Genomic DNA, 21,216 nt, shown 5'->3' on the forward strand with positions numbered 1-21,216 from the left:
AGACCCCTTCCCCACATCTCTTCAAACTTCATGTCCTCTTTTATACTTCCTTTTTATAGCTCCATAGCAATAGATAGTGTAGATACATTTTAAGTTTTTGTTTTTTTATTGGCATGGATGATTACCTCCTTTCCATACTTGCTTAGTTTTCTACAAAGCTTTTGCTAATTTTCCCCAGATGCTTTAAAAGCTCTGTCAAGCATCCATTAGTGTTTTCAATCTGCTCAATAGCTTCTGTTTGTTCTTCCCCAAAGACCTTCTCTCTGGAATCTGTCTTCCTGGCCCCATTAGGCCTTCTGCATAGGTATCATCCTGGGACTTCCTTCTCTTAAATTGTGTGTGTGTGTGTGTGTGTGTGTGTGTGTGTGTGTGTGTGTGTGTGTGTTTTGGGGGGATATGTGCACATTTTGTGTGACCCTATTCCTGGGAAGACATGATCAATTTTCTACTTACTCTAGGTAGGAAACTAATGATAGATCAAAATGAAGATACCACCACTGAGCTTGGCAACCCATTGAGTTTTATTGGGGTTACTTACAGGAATATGGGGGAGAGGCTACTTCCTGGAACAGAAATTACTCAAAAATAGCTGTATCATGAAAAGCCCACCCTAGCAAGGAAGACAACCCATCAGAGCTTAAAACCTAGAGTGTACTACACAATCTGCAACAGGCTGGAGAGTGTCCTCTCTAGGTAGTTCAGTTGTTGAGCCTCTTATATATGGCTTGCCTGTTCTTTGATTCTTCCAGGCAGCTTGGCTGATAGGCCTCTTATAAGTATCCCAGCTGTTCTGAGAGGCTTCTAGATATCCCTGCTTGTCTGAGAGTCTCTAAGCAGTTCTTATTGTTTACACATGCTTTGGGAGGAAGTGTCCAGTGAATCTGCTCAGTTTCAGGGACTTTTTGAAGCCTTTGAGTTGTTTATTTTCTGAGCTTAGGGTCTTCCCTAAAGGATGAAATACTTTACTTCCACTTAAAATATCCTGCAGGGGAGCTGGAGAGATGGTTAAGAGCATTGACTGCTCCTCCAGAGGACCTGAGTTCAGTTCCTAGCATCCACATGGCAACTCACGACAGTCTCCAGTTCCAGGGGACTGACACTCATGGCAAAACACCAATGCACATAAAGTAAAAATGAATGAATTTTTAAAATATCCTGCTGTTTCATCCCCCCTTTAACATCCTGTTTTAATGAGCTTCTGTCCAAGATGGAGAGTTTTAGCTCAGGAAATTGCTATATACAGAAGCACACATGACTGTGGGTGCATACATGTTGTCACTGTGCATGTTGAGGCCAGAGGTATATGTTGGGTGTCTTCCTTACACTCCAGTTTATGTGGTTTTTTTTTCAAGACAGGGTTTTTCTGTATTGTTTTAGAGCCTGTCCTGGAATGGGTTTTGTAGACCAGGCTGGTCTCAAACTCAGAGAAATCTGCCTGCCTCCCCAGTGCTGGGATTAAAGGTGTGTGCCATCACTGCCCGGCTTGTTCTCTTCTTTTTCTACCCCCTGTTCTTTGAATCTTAGAGTTCATTGGCTGCTTTTATAATCTCTAGAACTTTATTATCTCATCCTCCACCTTTTTTGCCTTTTTATCTTTGTAGAAAATTCTTGAATAAAATGCCAAAACATTTGATTTTCTTCTGCTCTCCTATTATTGTTGTTATCATCTCTGTTCCTTTAACTCCTTATTGTTTTTAGTAGCATCCATCCATGTACCCATCCATCTATCCATCTATCCTTTTACCTATCTTATACCTCCTTTGGGATTTCTTCCTCCTTAATTTTGTATTTTATCCTGGAGGCTTTACTCAGCTTGCCTGGTTGTTTATATTTAAAAGCCAATTGTGAGTTGTGCTTGAGTAGGTATACTGTTTCTTGGGTTCACTTCTGGTGACTGTAGGGCTCTCTCTCATGTTTCTGTTAGTCAGGTTCAATAATGTGAGGCTGTTACTTTCTCTAAAGAATCATCTTCAAATCTCTTGCCTAGTTGTGTGCAAAGGAAATCTGAGGTCCTAATATTAGTAATACAGATTTATATACGCTTCCTGAATCTATTTATTTTGTACTTGGTGGAAAAGATTCAGCGCTATAGTGGCTTGGTTTTTTTCCTGAGAAAAGAGCCTCCAGTCACCTGATAGAGGAAGGTCACCAGATAGAGCAGTTTCTTGGTGAGATAAAGGGGTGAATTTGTTTCTCTTTTTTAAAGAAAAATCATTATTTTGTGTGTGGGGATATTTCCCTACATGTATAGTTGTACACCACATGTGCTTAGTGCCTGTGGAGGCCAGAAGAGGGCATTGGATCCCCTGGGACTGGAGTTGTGTTTGTGAGCCACCATGTGGGTGCTGAGAACTGGACCTGGGTCCTCTCTGACAGCAACTGGTGCTCTTGACTGCTGAGCTATCTCCTTGCTTTCTTTCTTTGATGCACAGTCTTGACATGTAGCTCAGGCTAGCCTGTATACCAGACTGGCATCAAACTGAGATTTCTCCTGCCTCAGTCTCTTCAATGATGGGATTGGAGGTATGTATTCCTTTATCACTTATTTCCCAGTTTTGTGTTCAGATTTTTAATCAAATGTTGATGGTAGCTGTGTACTTCATCATGTCACTGTCTTCTGCAGAATCTTGTTCTTTAGGAACAATAGTTTACTGAGTACACTGTAAGGGATCGGTGGGCTGGGCAGAAGTTACAGTATTGCCTGCCTCCTTCTGTAGTATTATACCTTCAAGCATGTGCCTTTCCTGAACTGTGTCAAGTGATAAACCTTGTGTATCTTCAGGTTCTCCTTTCAGTTTTGAGACTGAATCGTGCTGTGTAGCCTAGGCAAGTCTTGACCTTTCTATCACCCTGATTCTGTACTTTATGTGCCAAGATTACAGGCATATGCCACCACCCCCAGCTCATCTTTTTGTCTTGTTTTTAGTATTTATTTATTTATTTTTCATTTTTTTTGTATATAAGTGCTTTGCCTACGTGTGTGTGTGTGTGTGTGTGTGTGTGTGTGTGTCTGTGTGTGTGTGTGTGCGCGTGTGTGTGTGTGCGCGCGCTTGTGTGCATGTGCCTGGTACCTACAAAGGCCTGCTAAGAGCATTTGGGTTATGGCTGGCTTTCTGTAGGAGGTAACGTATAGACTCAGGTGAGTGTTTACTAGGTAGTAATAAAGGTAGGCAATGAGGTGAAAGTTAACAGAGGCCATATCCTGTAGTGAGAGGTCATTGTAGTTCCTTACCATTTATTGTGGGTGAAATGGGAAGCTGTTGAAATTTTGATGGGCAGGGGTATCTTCATTGGGTAAGTTTATAATAGAATCACTTAGATTATATGTGTCTTTCTCCCTCTGTATCCCCTATGCTTTGAAATAGTCTCCCTTCTCCTTTGATGCAAATCAAAAAAAAAATCTAGATTTTATATACGGGAGAAAACATGATATTTGCCTTTCTGAGTCTGGCTTTTTGGCTTAATATGATAATCTCCCATTCCATCCATTTTCTTGCAAGTGGTATTATTTCATTCTAATTTATGGCTTAATAAAACTCTGTTGTGTAATATATGCCATCCTGTTTTGTTTGTCCCTTTACTGATGGGCATCTAGGCTGGCTCCACGTTTTGCCTGTTTTGAATAGTGCAATGGTAAACATGAATGTGCAGATATCTCTGTGTTATGCCGATTTGAGTTCCTTTGGCCATATACCTTGTGCTGTGGTCCAGCTGGATCATAATGGTAGTTTTGATTTTAGGTTTTTGGGGGAATCATACTGAAATCCATAGTGGCAGCACTCCCACCAACATGTTTAAGTCCTGCCATCCTTGACTCTGTTGTTTGTTTTCTTGCTGATAATCATGCTGGGGCTGGGGTGAGGTGCAGTCTCAGTGTATTTTTAATTTGCATTTCTGTGGTGGCTAAGGATATGGAACATTGTAAATATGGAGGGTTTTTGCCATTTATGCATTTGAGAACTGGCCAGTAAATTTGACTATTCTTTGAGTTTTTATTATTTGAATTGTTTATATATTCTAGATATTAATCTCCTATCAGATGCACAGCTGGCAAAGATTTTCTCATGTTCTTTTGTTTCCTCTTCACTCAATAACTGTCCATTTGTTGTTCAGAGACTTTTCCCCTTGGTTTTTTGAGACAGGGTTTCTCTATGTAGCCCCAACTGTCCTGGAACTTTCTTTGTAGATTAGGCTGGCCTTGAACTCAGAGATCTGCCCATCTGTGCCTTCCAAGTGCTAAGATTAAAGGTGTGCAACCTCCACCCCGAGTTCGTTTTCAGAGACTTTGAATGTGATTCAGTTAGTGGAGTTATTTTATGAGACACACAGCCTTAGCTGGTTTCATTATTATGAGAATACCATAGTGTACTTAAACTTGTGTGGTATAGCCTACTGAACACTTAGACTCTAGGGTATGAGTTCAGCCTGTTCTGTTGTTTGTAGAGGCAGAGTAAGCAAAGGAACTCAAGAATAATCAAGCATAAGAGAAAGTGAGCCATTTCTTCAGCTCCTGCTTGTGTGTGTGTGTTTTTTTTTTTTTTTTTTTTTTTTTTTTTTTTTTTTTTGAAAGTGAGAAAGTGAAAGAATGCTTGTCTATTATTGGGGATGATCTAGCGCCGAGGCAGAAAATGATGCTTTGGGGAAGAACAAAGAGAATTGTTTGAACAATGGGCTTAAATAACAATACACTCCTTTATTTCATCTGAGTAGCATTTTTAGGTAGACTATTCTTCTATTTTAATTAGAAGATCTGATGAATCTTAAAACTTAAGTGTTCTCATATAAAAACAGGAGTTGTTCTTCATTTTACAATGGTCATACAGAGATGGAGATGTAGGTCATATTTCCTTAAACATTATTTCCAGATCAGGCTTTATTTTTCCCACCATCATCTTTTCAAGACCTCTTTGAATCTTGCTTCCAAAATGCATCCCTTTTAAACCAGGAAGTCAATAACAACTGAACTAGTCTTTTAAAAAAATATATTACCAATCCCAAAATTTGAAAAAATATGTTCAGTGTAGTTAAACATATCTTCTGTATAGGAGGTGATAGAAAAAGTGTTAAAGTGTTACCTTCATTCATCTTATCTTTCCAGGTAGCACTGTTTTTTTCATGTAACTTCTTCTTCCCTAGATAATCTGGGGTTTTGGTTGAAAATGTAGTAGACCTAGATTTCATGTAATGTGAGAATCAAAGGCACAAGAAAATCAGACGATGTGTCAGACAGTGTGTCCTATTATAGTACCAAATGGCTTCTGTTTGAAAAGTTTGTTTTTATTGATGGGGGGGGGGTTATGGATAAAGCCCTGGACCTTGTGCATGTTTTCAGGTCCTCTACCAAGGAGCTACATCCCTGTTCTTGACTTTAAGGATATTTGAAACCACAGAGGATTGGATTAAGCTAGTAGAGTTGACATCTGATTATATGTTATAGAAATGAGTGGCTTGCACCAGGAAGTTATAAGTAAGAATAAATCATAGCAGCTTTGTAAGGCATTGGGAAGTAGTGCCAGAACTAATTCACAGAAATGGCAGTTTCTTGTGTTTAGTATCACATGTAGAATAAACTGAGGTCTTGCATCTGAATGTGTTTTCTATTTATTCATTCATACCTTCTTTCAAAAGTATTGGGCATGTATTATGTGCCAGATTGAGGATATGATGCTAAACCTTCATGGAACTTAGAGTTTAGAATATAAAAAGTGGTGATGTCCTCCATAAGATCATGGGGCAGGATTCGCTGCATAGCTCTGGCAAGCCTGGAATTCAGGATCCTCCCACCTCAGCTTCCTGGGAGCTAGGAATATAGATATGTGTTTCCATGGCTGGCCAAGGAGCATGCTTTTGTGTCACCTTCTTAGGGCTACTTAAATAAATTACCGCAGGCCTGAGGTATAAAAAGGAAAAAAAAAAAAAAAAAAAAAGAAAAGAAAAAGAAAAAAGAAATTTAGTTCTTTCTAGTCTGGAAATCCAAGTCTAAGATCAGGGTCTTACAGGTTTGTTTTTTTCTTCAGGCCTATGGCTATCTTTATACTGACCCCACTCAGTCTTTTATATATGTAGCCCTTCTGATTTTTTGGTGTGCCCCTACTTCTCCCCCTCCTCCTTCTTCCTCCCCTCCCTTCCCCTCCCCTTCTTGCTTCTTCTGCTTCTCCTCCTCCTTCTTCTTCCTCCTCATGGAGTAGCCTCAAACTTGTGTACATAAGGATGACCTGGAACTTCTGATCTTCCTGCTTCTATCTTCCAAGTGCGGGTATGATGGGTATGTGTCACCATGCCTAGTTTTTATGCAGTGCTAAGGATAGGAAACCCAGTACTTCCTGCATACCAGACAAACACTCTACCAGCTGAGCTATATTCCTACCCCTACATTTCCTCTTCTTATACAGATGCTGGTGAGATTGGATTAAGTATGTTTAATGGCTGTCTTAGTTTGGATTTCTATTGCTGTCAGGAGACTATGACCACAGCAATTCTTTATAAAGTAAAAACATTTAATTAGGATGATTTACAGTTTCAGAGGTGTAGTCCACTATTGTCATGGCAGGACATGGTGATGTGCAGGCAGACATGCCGGTGGAGATGGGTGAGAGCAGAAGGAGAGACTGTTCAGTGGGCATGACTTAAGCATATATGAGACCTCAAAGTCTGCTTCTGCTACTCCAACAAGGCCACACTACCTAATATTGCCACTCCTTATGGGCCAAGCATTCAAACACATGAGTCTATGGGGCCGCATCTATTCAAACCACTACAATGGCTTCTCTTTAATGTAAAATCACCTGCTAATTTTGTGTACTTTTGAGAGTCTCACTAGGTAACCTAGAATGACATTAAACTTGAGATTCTCTGACTTCAGCCTCTTGAATCCTTGAAGAATGCAACTACCATGTCTGGCTTCCTTGCTCACCTGATTAAAGGTCTGTTTCCAAATGCAGTCATTCTCCGAGGATATGGGGTTAAAGGCTTCATTCAACACATACATTTTGTGGAGCATAATATAGCCTCAAATAATGACCAAGAATGAACAATGAACAGTTGAACTTGTTCTTTTTGCCTATATGTAATATCAGTTTCTTCTTAGTACTATGAAGTATTCCTTCGACAGTCTTCAGTGGAGCCCTGTCTTCTGTTTCATGAAGGTGGACACTGGCGTGAGCTTACAGTTCGAACTAATAGCCAAGGACACGTGATGGCTATCATCACTTTTCATCCTCAGGGGTTAAGTCAGGTAAGCCTACCAGGATAGGAAACCACTTCTGCAGTAACTCTACTATGCTCCTGGTTTGGGTTTTTTTTTTAGGAGTTTCAGAGCAGATAGCAGAAACTACACATCCAGAATATTTGTGTAGGTTGGCGAGCCGGTTTGAGGATGAAGAGGAGTTGGTAAGAATATAATTTACCCATACTGCTGGCATAATGGAAACACAAAGACTATGGCTAGGTTACCCAAGATGATTATTGTACATGGACTCCCAAGTATTTTCATGTAGTAGTAGACTCTACTGAATCCAAAAGCTATTTCCACAGAGATTTGCATGTCTAACTGTTATAATCTAAATACTTCACACACTCTTGCTAGTACAGTGGCGAGGGTAGCAGTCTTCCAAATTATGCTTTACATTTGAAATGCACTTAGCACTTTCAGACAGTGTTCTAGTTGGCTATCTGTTGCTGTGATAAAAACCATGACTAAGAGTGACTTGAGAATGTATTTCACTTTACAGCTCATAGTCTCTCTTGAAGGGGAGGCAGAGAAAGAATTCAAGGCAGGAATCTAGAGGCGTTAACAGAATCAGAGGTCATGCAGGAATACGGCTTCCTGGCTTGCTGCCTGTGGCTTGCTCAGTTTGCTTTATTTTTAGATTTAAAATTATTTTATGGGTATGAATATATGCATGTATGTATATGCACCATGTGTATGCTTGGTGTCAGAGTGAGCTTTGAATCCCCTGACACTGGACTTACAGACAATTGTGAGCCATCGTGTGAGTACTGGAAATCAAGCCCAGGTCCTCTGCAATGGCAACAAGTGCTATGAACCACGAAACCAACTCCCCAGCTTTCAATTTGCTTTCTTATATACCTCAGTACCACTTTCCCAGGGATGACACAGCATATAGTGGGCTAGGCTTTCCCATAACAACCATCAGTTGAGAAAATGTCCACTAGAAATATCCACAGGCCAGTCTTGTGGAAGCAGTTCCTCAGCTGAGGCTCCAGATCACTTCATCTTGTGTCCTGTTGACAAAACAACAGAACCCCAATCAGCACAGATAATCTCATATAGAAACACCCTAATACTTAGTTGATTATCTCAACCAGTTTATGAAGTAGGTAGGTATAAGAAGAATGTTACCATTCTCATTTTATAGATTTCCAAAGGGAGGCATAACCACATGGAAGGTTAAAGAGCCAGTTAACTACAAAGCTAGGATTTGCCTCTGAGCCCTTTGATTCCTGGCCTGGTCTTTTAAATTCTATAGCTCTGACATGGTTTATTACCCTGTATCTGTATGTCAAGCTAGTCTGAAGTATTAGCAATATTAGAATTCTCATATGTTCTGTAGTCAGAAAAGAAGGAGTTCATTATTTTCCTTGTACCTTTAGTTGGATGTCAGAGAACAACTTGGCATGAGTCGTTTCTCTCCTTTCATCACATGTGTCCCAGGGATTGAACTCAGCTCATTGGGATTGATGGCCAGTGCCTTTACCCTCTTAGCCATCTTGCCTGCCCACCCTATTCTTGCTTTTGTTTCCCAGTTCATTGTTCTAGGACTCATGTATTCTGAGGTGATATTTGAGTGGGTGGTTGGGATAGCAAAAGTGGAGAAATACGAAAGGATTTGAAAGGTTATTTTCTGTGCATGATGGGCCAGAAGCTTAGTTTAGCTTCTTGTTTATAAGAATAACTCACACTTTCTTTGGAAAACTATTAGAGGCTCAAACTAGAGAAAGTGCCAGTTCTATTGTATGAGATTTGTCAAAAGCTGAGAAGCCAAGCAGTGCTTCAACTGAGATGTGAAAATAGCCTGTTGTTGTTGATTTTGCCCTGCAGAACATTGCTTTATGCTAAGTGTTATTTATAATAGGACTTGAGAAATGTGTCTTCTTGTCTGACTGCTTCAGGGCTGAATCCTGTAACTATTGGCAGTAAAATTTGTCGGGGATGCATCTGCTTGCCTCACAATTTCATGTTCTGGGCAGGAGGAACTGTGTGCTCAGAAGGTGACCTTGAAGGACTTTTTCACTCAAGGCCCCGGAGCAGTCTGTGAATTGACCTCACTCTATTTCCAGGAAAGGTAAGCGTGGGGCAGCTAGACAAGAAGTAGGAGGCTATAGGCTTGCCTTAGCCTGGCTTTGTGCTTGCCTGATGGTAGGCTACTGAGAGTGGAGGCCCGCCGGCTAGTTAGACCTGACTTTTATACACCAGCCACATCTGGGAACCCAGGCTAGAATAGAAAAGTGAAGTGGGGGTATTGTAGCCTTGACCTTCTCAAAATAAAAACAAAAAGAATGTAAAATGAGAGTGTGCACACTTATCTCCATCCCTCAAGAAGGGGACTCATGCAGAAGTCTCAGAGGTGTGGCGAGCAAGCTGTGTCTCCGAGCTGAGAGGGGCCCCTTTCAACCAAGCAGTAAGAGGTAGAAAGTTCTGTCATTTTAAAATGCTGACTTCCTTTCTTTTTTTCCCTAGTACCATGACCCGTTGCAGCCATCAGCAGTCCCCCTACCAACTCCTGTTTGGGGAACCACACATCTTTGAAGATCTTCTGGGTTTGAAGATCCGCATCTCTCCAGATGCCTTCTTCCAGATTAATACCGCTGGCGCAGAATTGCTCTATCAGACCATTGGGGAGCTGAGTGGAGTGAACTCCAATACCATCCTCCTTGACATTTGCTGTGGAACGGGCAAGTGGTAGCCCTAGGATGAGTCTGTGTTGTCCATCTATCTACCCAGAGCTTATGGCCTTTCAAGGGTGACAGGGGGAGATAGTATTAATGGTCTGAATATAACCATGAGGTTGAAACACAAAAATAATTTCCTCTTCTTTTTTACTTTTCCAGGTGTGATTGGCCTTTCTCTGGCTCAGCGTGCATCCCAGGTCCTTGGCATTGAGCTGGTAGAGCAGGCAGTAGAAGATGCCAGGTGGACTGCAGCCTTCAATGGTACCTAGATCAATTCTGGGGAGAAATGAAGGAAATGTATTTGAGGGATGGCAGACTGCTTGCTTAGCATGTGTAATACCCAGGGGTCTGTTATCAGCACAGCAAAATCAAACAAACAGAAATGCACTTGTTTCTATGCAAAGGGAGGCATACTGTATCCTCAGCTTATAGGGAAGCAGAGTTCTAAATAGAGTAGCCACAGTTGGATCTTGATGTTTTCTGGGAGAGATCTTAATAACTATTTCTTTTTTTTTTTTTTCTTCATTCTGTAAAGAGCCCAAGAGTGCAAGCCTAGTTGGTGGGAAGGGAAATGGTAAAATGTTTAACATACTAGAAGAACATGTTTTACATAAGACTCTGAGCATAAGAACCTAATACAATAGGTTTCAAACTTAGAATTTTGGCCTGTCATTGGGGTGAACACCTTTAATTCCAGTACTCAGGAGGCAGAGGCAGAGGCAGAGGCAGGTATATTTCAGTGTGTTCAAAGCCAACCTGGTCTCTATATAGGACGTTCAAAACCAGCCTACATGGTGAGGTCTTGTCTTAAACAAAATAAACAAACCTACAATTTTAAAATATAACCTTTTGTTTAAATAAAATGTCAAATTGCAATATGAAAAATAGTTTGTGCAGTTTCTGTGCAGCCCAGGCTTGCCTTGAATGTCTTATCTGTTTCTTTGCCTCTCAAATGCTGGGATTACAGATGTGTGCTAGCATGCCCAACTTCTAGACAGTTCTTGAGGCACCAAGTGAAAACTTCTGATGGGACAGAAATAGCACTTGTGTGAAAGTCAAGGTTTTCTGTTGTGATGTAGATACTTGCATGCTGCACTGTCCAGTCACTTTAGATGGGAGGCTTATTCAGACGTTCCAAGGGAAAGTACTTACAGGAGGTCCAAGAGTGCCTCTTTCTTTAATATTCAGAGGTACACTGGAGTCAAAAAGAATGGCAGGACTCTGGTTGCTGTATAGTTCTATAAAACCAAGGCTTCCCGCTTGTTGGATTCAAATTATGCCACATGATCCTCTCCTTCACAGGTGTCACTAACTGTGAGTTTCATGCTGGTAGAGCAGAGAAGATTTTGCCACAGTTGTTAAGGCTGCAGAAAGATGAGATGTTAACTGTTGCTGTGGTGAATCCGGCCCGTGCTGGACTGCGTAAGGAAGGAGGGCAATTTGGGTGTTCCCCCTGGTATCCACCAGTTCTGCATCTTTATTCCCATATCAGGCTAAGGGGCTGCCTATATGGTAGCCCTGAAGCAGCTTCTCCTCCATTCCTTAGCAGTCCTTAGAGCTACTTAATGTGAATTTTGGAATAACGGACTGTGATAGGTTAAGTGTATTAACAAGGTGTTTACTCCTTCAGATTACCAAGTGGTGCAGGCCATTCGGAACTGCAGGGCCATCCACACTCTAGTTTTTGTTTCCTGCAAGCCCCATGGTGAAAGCATGCGGAACTTTATTGAGTGAGTCTTTAATTTTTTTCCAATGGTATTTTTCCATGAGCTGGGGATATGGCTCAGCTGGTAGAATAACTGTCATGCATGACACCCTGGGTTTGATATTTAGCACCACATAAAACTGAGCAGGGTGGTATAGGCAGGAGGATTAGAAGTTCAAGATCGTCCTTGGCTACATACTGAGTGAGATTGAAGCCAGTGTAGAATAAGCAACAACCAGTCTCATTGAAAAAGGAAAAACCAAAATTATGTTTTCTAAAAACTCAGAGTAGTCTATCTATGCTTTCTATGTACAATTTGGAAAAAAAAAGTATAGAAACATAAAGAAAAGGAAAAAAGATACCACTTTATTTTGTTGTTGTTGTTTGTTTTTGTTTTTATGTTTTTTTTTTTGAGACAGGGTCTCAACTATGTAGCTCTAGTGTAGTCCTACAACTCATTGTGTAGCCTTTGCTGGCCTTGTACTTACAGAGATCTGCCTGTCTCTACCTCCTGTTTTCCTGGGATTAAAGGCATTCATCACTATACTTGGCTCAATATACCACTTTAAAAAATAAGTTTTTTTTTTTTTAAAAAAATGTGTATATGAACTTGAATAACTTTATGTACATTCCATAGTCACACAAGCCTATACAGGCCAGAAGAGGGTGTTAGATCCCCTGGAACTGGAGTTTCAGGCACTTGTGAGGTACCATGTGGATGTTCTGAACCAAACTTTGGTCCTTTGTGAGAAAAGTTAGTGTTCTTTATTGAGCCATTTCTCCAGTCCCTGATTATATCATTTTTAAGAATTAGTTATAGAGACTTGTCTAGGGTGAGACAAACAGGTACTCTGAGCACAAATTTTAAAGAGGGTACCAAGGATTTTAGTGATCAAGATAAAAATTTTAATATATTAGAAAATCAATTCTGTGAAATCATGAAGGACGAAATTTACTTTAAAAGATTCAATGCCAGGTGTGGTGACCTGAGCTTGTAATCCCATCACTAGGGGAGTAAAAACAGGTGAGTCCTTAGGGCTTGCTGTCCTGGCCAATGAGAGACCTTATGTCAAAAGAGGTGGATGGCATTTCTAAAGATGATAATTGAAGTTTCCCTATGTGTGTGTGTGTGTGTGTGTGCGCGCTGAGGTACACACACACACACACACACACACACACACACACACACACACACACACACGGTACTGGATTTAATTTTCAACTGAAAAACATGTTGAAAAGGTGGCATCTGATTAATTTTTTAAAAAGATTCTGCATATGGCTTATTTTATTTACCATATTTTCTCTATCCATTCATCTACTGATTTTGTCTGGTTGTTGGGAATAGTGTAATAAAGAATGTTAATGTAGGTATCTCATCGATAGGCTGATTTAATTCCCTTTGGGCTATTCTAACAAGTGGTACATATGGGTCATATGGTAGATTATTTTTAGGTTTTTGAGGAATCTTGATACTGTATTCCATTAATTTTCATTCCCACCAGTGTTTAAATGTGGCCTTTTCTCCATGTCCTTGTCAGCATGTTATTTGTACATTTTTTAGTAGTGTCTTGGTTTTTGGTTAAATTTTTCATTAATTTACCAAGATATGTGGGGAAGCAGAATTATGTCTGCCTAAGATTCTGTGTAGAGGCCAGAAGATAACTTTTAGAAGTTGGGTTTTAGCCTTCTTTCCACCTTAGGTGCTAGGCTCGAACTGAAGTCCCGAGGCTTGTGCTTTTGCCTGCTGAGCCATCTTGTTGGCCTGTGTATGCAGCCAAGGCTGGCCCTGAACTCTCAATTCTCCTGTCTCCACCTCCCAAGTCATAGGATTATAGCTGTGTGGCACTACACCCACTTCTTTTTCTTTTAAAAATAGGTTATATTTATTTATTTATTTATTGTGTGTGTGTGTGTGTGTGTGTGTGTGTGTGTGTGTGTGTGTACCTCAGTGTACATATGGAGGTCAGAGGACTTAGGTTGTCAGGGTTGGTGGCAAGTGCCTTTACCCATGGAGCCATCTTGCCACTCCCTAACTCCTTTTCCTTTTTTAACCTTAACCATTTTCCCAGGAAAAAGACAGTGCTTTCTTGTGTCTTTTTAAAGTTTTAAATTATGTTTTCTCATTATTGGTCAAAGTGTGGAGAATAAATGTATAGAATGCTTAGCCACAGATAGGACATCTACATCATCCCACCAAGGCTTAGGGACCATTCATTGCAAAAGAGGAGATGAAAAGAGCCAGAGTTCGGGTTGGAACTGTAAGAAACAGTATATTCTCAATGTGAAAGACCACTGCACTTATGAACTCACAGCATCTGTGGTTGCCTGCACAAGACCTGCACAAGATTAAACCGACCAACATTCTAGCATGGAAGGGGGAGGGGGGAGCCATGAAACCTCACCACTATATGATGGCTGTTAGGGGAAGCAGAAAAATGTCCTTTGTTCATATGGTCCCATGTAGGTTGACCATGCTCTAGTGCATGGTCCCATGTGTAAATGGGCAGCACAAATTGAACTTGATGGGTTATTACAAAAAAGACATGAAGTTAGGAGGGGGCGGTTGGTTAGGAGGGGGTGGAGAGTAGGGAAGCTAAATATGAGTACAATGCATTGTGTTTGTACACAAAATTCTCTGAGAATTAATATAAATATAATTTTTAAAACAGAATTTAAAAAGTCAAGTGTTGTGGTACCTGTTTATAATGCCAGCTCTTAAGTGGAGACAGGAAGATCATGAGTTTGATATTAGCCTAAGACACATAATGAGATCCTGTCTCAAAAACTAATATTAAAAGAAAAACCCCAGCCAGGTATTGTAGTGCAGGCATTTAATCCAAGCACTCAGGAGTGCAAATCTCTCTTGAGTTTTTGGCCAGTCTGGTCCACATAGTGAGTTCCAGGCCAGGCAGGAATACATTGTGAGACCTTATCTCAAAAAACATCATAAAACCTTATGAAAGACATGGCAAATAAATGTTATTGTGAAAAAGAAATAGGCAAATAAACCTACTCAGGAACATAAAAGGGTAAAAAAATCACAAGACTATAGTCATAAATAATAAAGCAGAATATCTATAGACTTGGAAGAATTTGTTTTGCTTTATTTTTAAAGACAATGCCTCAATATGTAGTCCTGCCTGGCTAGGAACTCACTACATAGACCAGGCTGGCCTTGATCTTATGGCAGTCCTCCTATTTCTGTCTTCCAAGTGTTCAGTCTAATTTTTTTTTCAATTATAAGGAACTTCTGCTTAGAGTTTGCATGAAAAATATCTGAAAATCTACATGAAGTCTGATTTTTCTGGAAAAATACAAATGGCCAAGGTTAATTCTAGGAAACAAGGTACGTCCTGAACAGATTAGTGAGCATGGGAAAAAAATGAAGATGTCCCACTCAAGATGGGTGCAGTGGTGTGTGTATCTGTAATCCCAGTACTCAGGGACCTGAGCCAGAAGGGAAGCCATGAGTTTAAGATAAGGCTGGGTTACATAGTGACTTGGAGATCCGAATGGGTTACATAGTGAGACTACTGTCTCATTCATTCCAGCGGGGGACAAAGCTTGTACCTCAAAGAAAAATATTAGGTTCAGTCTCTCCATCTTATTTACTTGTCTGTTTCTGCACAATTACTCTTCTATTTTTATTGTTTTTGAGTATGATATGAAGATGGTATCTCTTATCAGTGGGTAAAAATGGACTAATCAGAAAATTCTTATTAATAGCTGTTTAGACACTGCAAAAAGTTGGATTTGTATCTAGTCTAAATTAGAATAAATTATAAGTGGGTCAAAGACTTAAGGAAATTCATGAATGTACTGTAGAAAACCATAGGATTTCTTTATAACTATCCTGTGCTTTCTAACTAAAAATGCAGATGATTTAGAATAAAAGGAAATTAGTTATTAATTTTTGTTTGTCATGCAAAGAAATTATTTTAATTGTCACTTTAAAGAGTGACAATTAAAGCTGCTGTTTGTGGTGGCACACTCCAGCAGGATTTGCTGAAGGAGTCAGAGGCAGGAGGATCAAGAGTTTGAGGCCAGCCTGGGCTACACATTAAAAAAAAAAAAGTCAGTGGTGATGGCATACACCTTTAATCTGAGGACTTGGGAAGCAGAGGAAGCAGGTACTTACGTGTTCAAGGCCATCCTGGTCTACAGAGTAAGTTCCAGGATAGCCAGGACTGTTTCATGGAGAAACCCTGTCATGAAAAACCAAAAACCAACCAACCAACCAAACAAACAAACAAAAAAACCCAAGAATTTTTTTTTTGCATTTTCTTTTGAGTGGGAGGGGTGCTTATATGAGCTAGTTCTCCCCTTCCACCTTGTCATTGGGGCATCAGGGTTTGCAGCAAGCACCGTTACCAGCTGAGCCATTTCAGCAGCTCTAATTTATTGCTCTTTTGTTTATTTCATTGCGACACTTTCATACATGTATCATATGCTGAGTTCTTTTGCACCTCTTTGCTCTTTTTATTTAATTTTGATCCCTTCCTTCCCCAACATTGTCCCCATTCTGTCTTACCCCTTCCCCCCTTCCCACACACATACACAGACATACACACAGACACATAATTGGGCGATACATGTCTTTCTGCCTCTGGCTTATTTCACTTAACAATGATCACAGTTCCATCCATTTCCTTGTGAATGTCTTATTTGTCTTTAGAGATGAATAAAATCCCATTTGTGTAAGTACCACACTTGTGTGTATGTGAAAGCCAGAGGTCAACACTAAGTCAGTTCCTTTCACTTTTCACCTTTTTTTTTCTTTCTGTGCAAATGTGTGCATGTGTGGAGGCCAAAGGACAGCTTGGAGGAGTTGCTTCTCTCCTACCAGGCGAATCTTGGGGGCCAATTCAGGTTATCAGGCTTGGTGGCAAGCACCTTTATTCACTGAACCACCTCACTGGCCCCATCTTGTTTGAGACAGGGTCAGTGAATCTGTAGCTTGTCATTTAACCTAGGCTGACCCTCAGCACTGCTTGCTACCACCAAGCTCTTACATGGGTGCTCTGGGTCCAAACATACATCCTCATATTTGCATGACAAGCACTTTATCTGTTGAGTTATCTCCCAAGCCATACACCACATTTTAAATTTATCTCTTCATAAACATCTAAACTGTTTCTACTTCATAGCTATTGTGACTAAAGCTTCAGTAAACATGGGTGTACATGTATCTCTGTAGTATGCTGACTTTGAGTCCTTTAGGTATATACCCAGTAGTGGTATAGCTGTATCATATGGTAGTTCTGTTCTTAATTGTTTAAGAAACTTCCATATTGGTTTCCACAATAGCTTTACCAATTTTTGTTTCTACTTGCAGTGAATGGGGGTACCATATCATCACCAGCATTTGTTGCCATTTGTTTCCTTGATCTTAGTTATTATGACTGGGGTAAGATAGAATATCAGAGCAGTTTAAAATTTACATTTCCCTGATGGCAAGGATGTTGAGCACTTTTTTCAAATATTTATTGGCCATTTATTTTTAAGAACTATGTGTTAAATTCATTAAATAATATTATATAAAATGCTAAGATGGTACTACATAAAATACAATCATCTGTTACTTAATTATGGGAATATTATATATTTTTAAAAAGATTTATTTTTTGTATATGAGTATGCCCTGGCATGTCATTGAATTGTGTCATTTATTGTGTGATTCTTTGCAACTTATTCCACCTAGCATAATGTATATGATCATCTGTGTTTAAAAATGTATTGATCCTTCATTTTCTTTTTGTTCTTAAAAGGAAATTTACGGCTCTTATAAATAATGTTGCAATGAATATTCATGTGCAAGTTTTCCTTTCATCTCTCTTTGAGAATGACCAGGAGGGGAATTTCTGGGCCATATGGTAACTCATTTAACCTTGTGAGGAACTTCAGTTTGTTTTCCAAATAGCTGCCCTATTGTACCAACAGTAGTACAAGAGCATTCTATTTTCTCTGATTTCCTCTGTACCTTAACCGAGTCTTGGTATTGATTTTTTCAAAAATCTATTTTGCAGTGCTGGCAATGAAGCCCAGGACCGCTTGTGTGCTAGTCAGGTATTTTTCCTAAGCTCTTGCTGCTGCCTTTTTTTCTTAAAATGGCAGCTCATGGGAAGTGCTATATCATTGTGGTTTTTCTTTTCATTTTCCCAATGGCTAAAGATTTTTTCGTGCTTCTTTTGTTTGTTTGTTTCTGTTTGTTTTTGTGTTTGTACTTTTGAGACACAGTTTCTTCTCTCTGTAGTCCAGCCTGTCCTGGAACTCGTTCTGTAGATCAGGCCTGCCTCTGCCTATGAGTGCTGGGATTAAAGGTCTGCACCACCACCACCAGATCGAGTGTTTTGTTTTTTAATACATCTTTTTGCATTTTTCTATGGAGATAGGGTCTCATGTATTCCAGACTGGCCCAGATTGACCTTGAATTTGTCTTCCTTTTCTAAATGCTGGAACCATCGAATCTGGTTATGAAGTGATGAGGATCAAACCCAGGGCTTTGTGCATGCTAGGCTAGCAGTCTACCAACAGAACTACTTTCCCAGCCCCTCTTTTAGTCCGTTGTAAATCTTTAGATATTTACATGTTAATACAAGATTCAGATCTTATGCCCAGGTTTAACTGGGTTGAACTTTTTATTATTAAGGTTTTCAGAGTCGTCTTCATGTCTGATAGAAGTCCCCTATCAAGTATATGAGTTGAAAAAATTCCTCCCTTTCTGCTTCTTCTCTCTGTACTTCCTGTATATGCGTCTCTGTTTGTGTTCATGGGTGTTACTATACATCAAATCCAGGACCTCACACAAGCCAGTGAGTATTTGACTGCTGCTGAGCCACATCCCTAATCCCTCCTCCTTTCTCTACTTTTATTCCCTTCTCTTCCTCTTCCTCCTTCCCCTTCTGTCTTTTTGAGACATTGTCTCACTATGTAGCTCTGGCTGTCCTGGAACTTGCTTTGTAGACCAGGCTGGCCTCAGACTCAAAGAGTTCCACCTGTCTGTCTCCAAGTGCTGGCATTAAAGGTGTGCAGTACGATGCATGGTTCAATAGTGTCTTTTGAAGTACAGTCAAGTATGTTTTGTGGCTTTTGATTTAAGTTCTGAGATAAAGTGGTTACTAAGTAGAATAGTAAGGTATAGAATTGTTCATAAAAAAAGTCTGAAAGTTTGAAAGTACGAAAGAATGGTTATAAATTATTACAACCTTTTTAGAAGAGTTTAATGGGTACATGTCGTAGGGTCTTATGAATGTAAGTGGTGATGTTTGATAATATATACTACACATAAAATTATAGTATATACATATATTAAATATATATGTAATGTGTATGTGTGTCCGTGTGTGTGTGTATGTGTGTGTGTGTGCGTGCACTTCAAATCCAGAAATTTGTGCATGCTAATCATGTGCTCTAACTCAGAGACTGAGACTTAACCCAGCTAATTGTGTGCATTTTGTGTGTGTATGTTTCTTGGGAACCATCTACCTTGTGTTTGAGACAGGATCTCTCACTATCCTGGATTTCATCTGGTAGGCTGGGCTGGCCAGCAGTGAGTCCCAGGGGGCCTGCTTCCTTAGAACTGGATTATAAGCATATACCAACATACTTTACATTTTTCCATGAATTTTGGGCATTGAACATACTTCACATTTTCCCAAGAATTCTGGGCATTGAACTCAGATACCTTGCCAACCAAACCATCTTTGCAGTCCTTTAGATGCATTTTGATTTATTATTTTCAGCTTACAATGGGTTTGTTCGACCATAACCTCACTGTAAGTTGAACATTTGTACTTGAGTGGGGAAGATGGATAAGTACAACAGTTACATGAAATAATGAGCAGTGTAGATGAGAGACACATGGGCCTGTCTGACTTCAGTTTTAAGCCACTATGTTCCTGTACTTGCTTTTCTTTCTTTTTTTTATTTCTACATTTTTATTTATATTAGAAACGATCTTATTTTACACATCAATCCCAGTTCCCTCTCCCTCCCACCCATTCCCGCCATGAACCCCCCCCATCCACTCCCCAGGGAGGGTGAGGCCTTTCATGGGGGATCTTCAAAGTCTGTCACATCATTTGGTGAACTGATAACTATGGTCTATTTGTGCAGGTTGTGTTGTCCTCCAAACTCTGCTAAGAAGCTCCTCGGTGAACCATTTGTCCTGAGACAAGCTGTACCTGTGGATTTGTTTCCCCACACCCCACACTGTGAGCTGGTACTCCTCTTCACTCGATAGCAGTAGGAGACAACAGGCTGCAAAGGCTGAAGTTTCAGAGACATCCGGGTCTGGCATGTTGCTGCATTGGAGACCATGGATGTATATCACCAGGGTAACCAGTGTTTGAATCTTCAGCAAGAAGAATATAGCTGGCCTCCTTGGAGGCAGATTGAACTGTACCTTGTCATATCCCTTTGGGATTATCCATATTTGGTTAGATTTGAACACTCCTAACTCCTTGAACGTTTTACAAAGCAGAAGGGTTAGGGAGATGGCTAAGTGAATAAAGTGCTTATCGGACATGCACAAGTAACTGAGTTTCAAACTCCAGCATTCACATATAAGTAACAGGTCATAGTGGACAAGGCTGTTCTTCCAGTGCTAGGAAGTGGAGACAGGGGGATCTTGAGGGTTTCCCTGACTAGCCAATCTAGTTAAGTGAGTTCCAGGTTCAGTGAGAGACCATATTTCCAAAGAAAGAGAGTTGGGAAATTATATCAATCTCTGGCCTCTACAGAGTGTAATTGCAGACACATGTGTACATACAGACACACACCACACAAAGCAGACAAAGTTATGTAGTAATTGCAGGGTACTTAGGTTTTTTAGACTTTGACACTTCTAGAATGTCCTTTGATAATGTGGTTATGTCTAGGGAAGGAGAAATGGCTCAGCATTCACAAGCACATACTTCTCTTATAGAAGACCTAAGTTTGATTCCTGGTATTCATGTCAGGCTGCTCATAACTGCTTGTAACTAGATCCAGGGGATTTGATGCCTTCTTCTGACCTCCATGGACACTGTACTCATATGCACAAACCTACATTCACCCACATGCAAATAAACATTAAAAATAATTTTAAAAGGAAATATAGTCCTCTCTAGGATCAATAACAACATTTGTCACTTACCTGTAGAAGGATAATTGGTCAGGAGAAATAGCCAGAGAGGTTAAGAAACTCTCACAGTAGGAACTGAATACTTACAATTGTGCTGAGTATTATGGGGGAAGGTAGCACCAGAAGCCTATAATAATGTGGATATTGAAACTAACTATATTCACTCATCTCTAGTACATGAACTTTTCAATAGTGGAGTTGGTCCTTGGGTGGTTGCCAAACAATTTATGCTATATTTTGAATATTCTAATGGTTGGAAGACAAAGAAGTTAGCATGTATAGCCAGGCTTACAAAATAATAATCAGTTCAACAGTAGTTGAGATTTCTCTCAGTTCTAAATGCTCCTAAAGCAAACTGCTTCTCAAAAGAAGATAACTACTAAAGCTTATATAAAATGTTGTGTATATATATACTTTTGAGGTAGGGTCTGTCTTAGTGTTCTATCGCTGGAAAGAGACACCATTTGGCAAG

General features: G+C 40.0%; 1 protein-coding gene across 1 annotated transcript in view; it reads left to right on the forward strand.

The window, feature by feature from the left end:
* The window catches only part of Trmt2b (tRNA methyltransferase 2 homolog B), a 38,918-nt gene extending 18,234 nt beyond the window's left edge, over positions 1-20,684 (forward strand). Inside the window, exons 8-14 of the mRNA XM_051178818.1 lie at positions 7,088-7,234; positions 9,211-9,305; positions 9,701-9,915; positions 10,072-10,173; positions 11,215-11,334; positions 11,543-11,642; positions 19,736-20,684. Coding sequence (XP_051034775.1) covers positions 7,088-7,234; positions 9,211-9,305; positions 9,701-9,915; positions 10,072-10,173; positions 11,215-11,334; positions 11,543-11,642; positions 19,736-19,862 — 906 coding nt within the window. The 3' untranslated portion in view covers positions 19,863-20,684. The remainder of the gene's footprint in view (positions 1-7,087; positions 7,235-9,210; positions 9,306-9,700; positions 9,916-10,071; positions 10,174-11,214; positions 11,335-11,542; positions 11,643-19,735) is intronic.
* Positions 20,685-21,216: the final 532 nt, after the last annotated feature.

The sequence above is a fragment of the Phodopus roborovskii genome, unplaced genomic scaffold (assembly GCF_943737965.1).
Source record: "Phodopus roborovskii unplaced genomic scaffold, PHOROB, whole genome shotgun sequence".
NCBI lineage: Eukaryota > Metazoa > Chordata > Mammalia > Rodentia > Cricetidae > Phodopus > Phodopus roborovskii.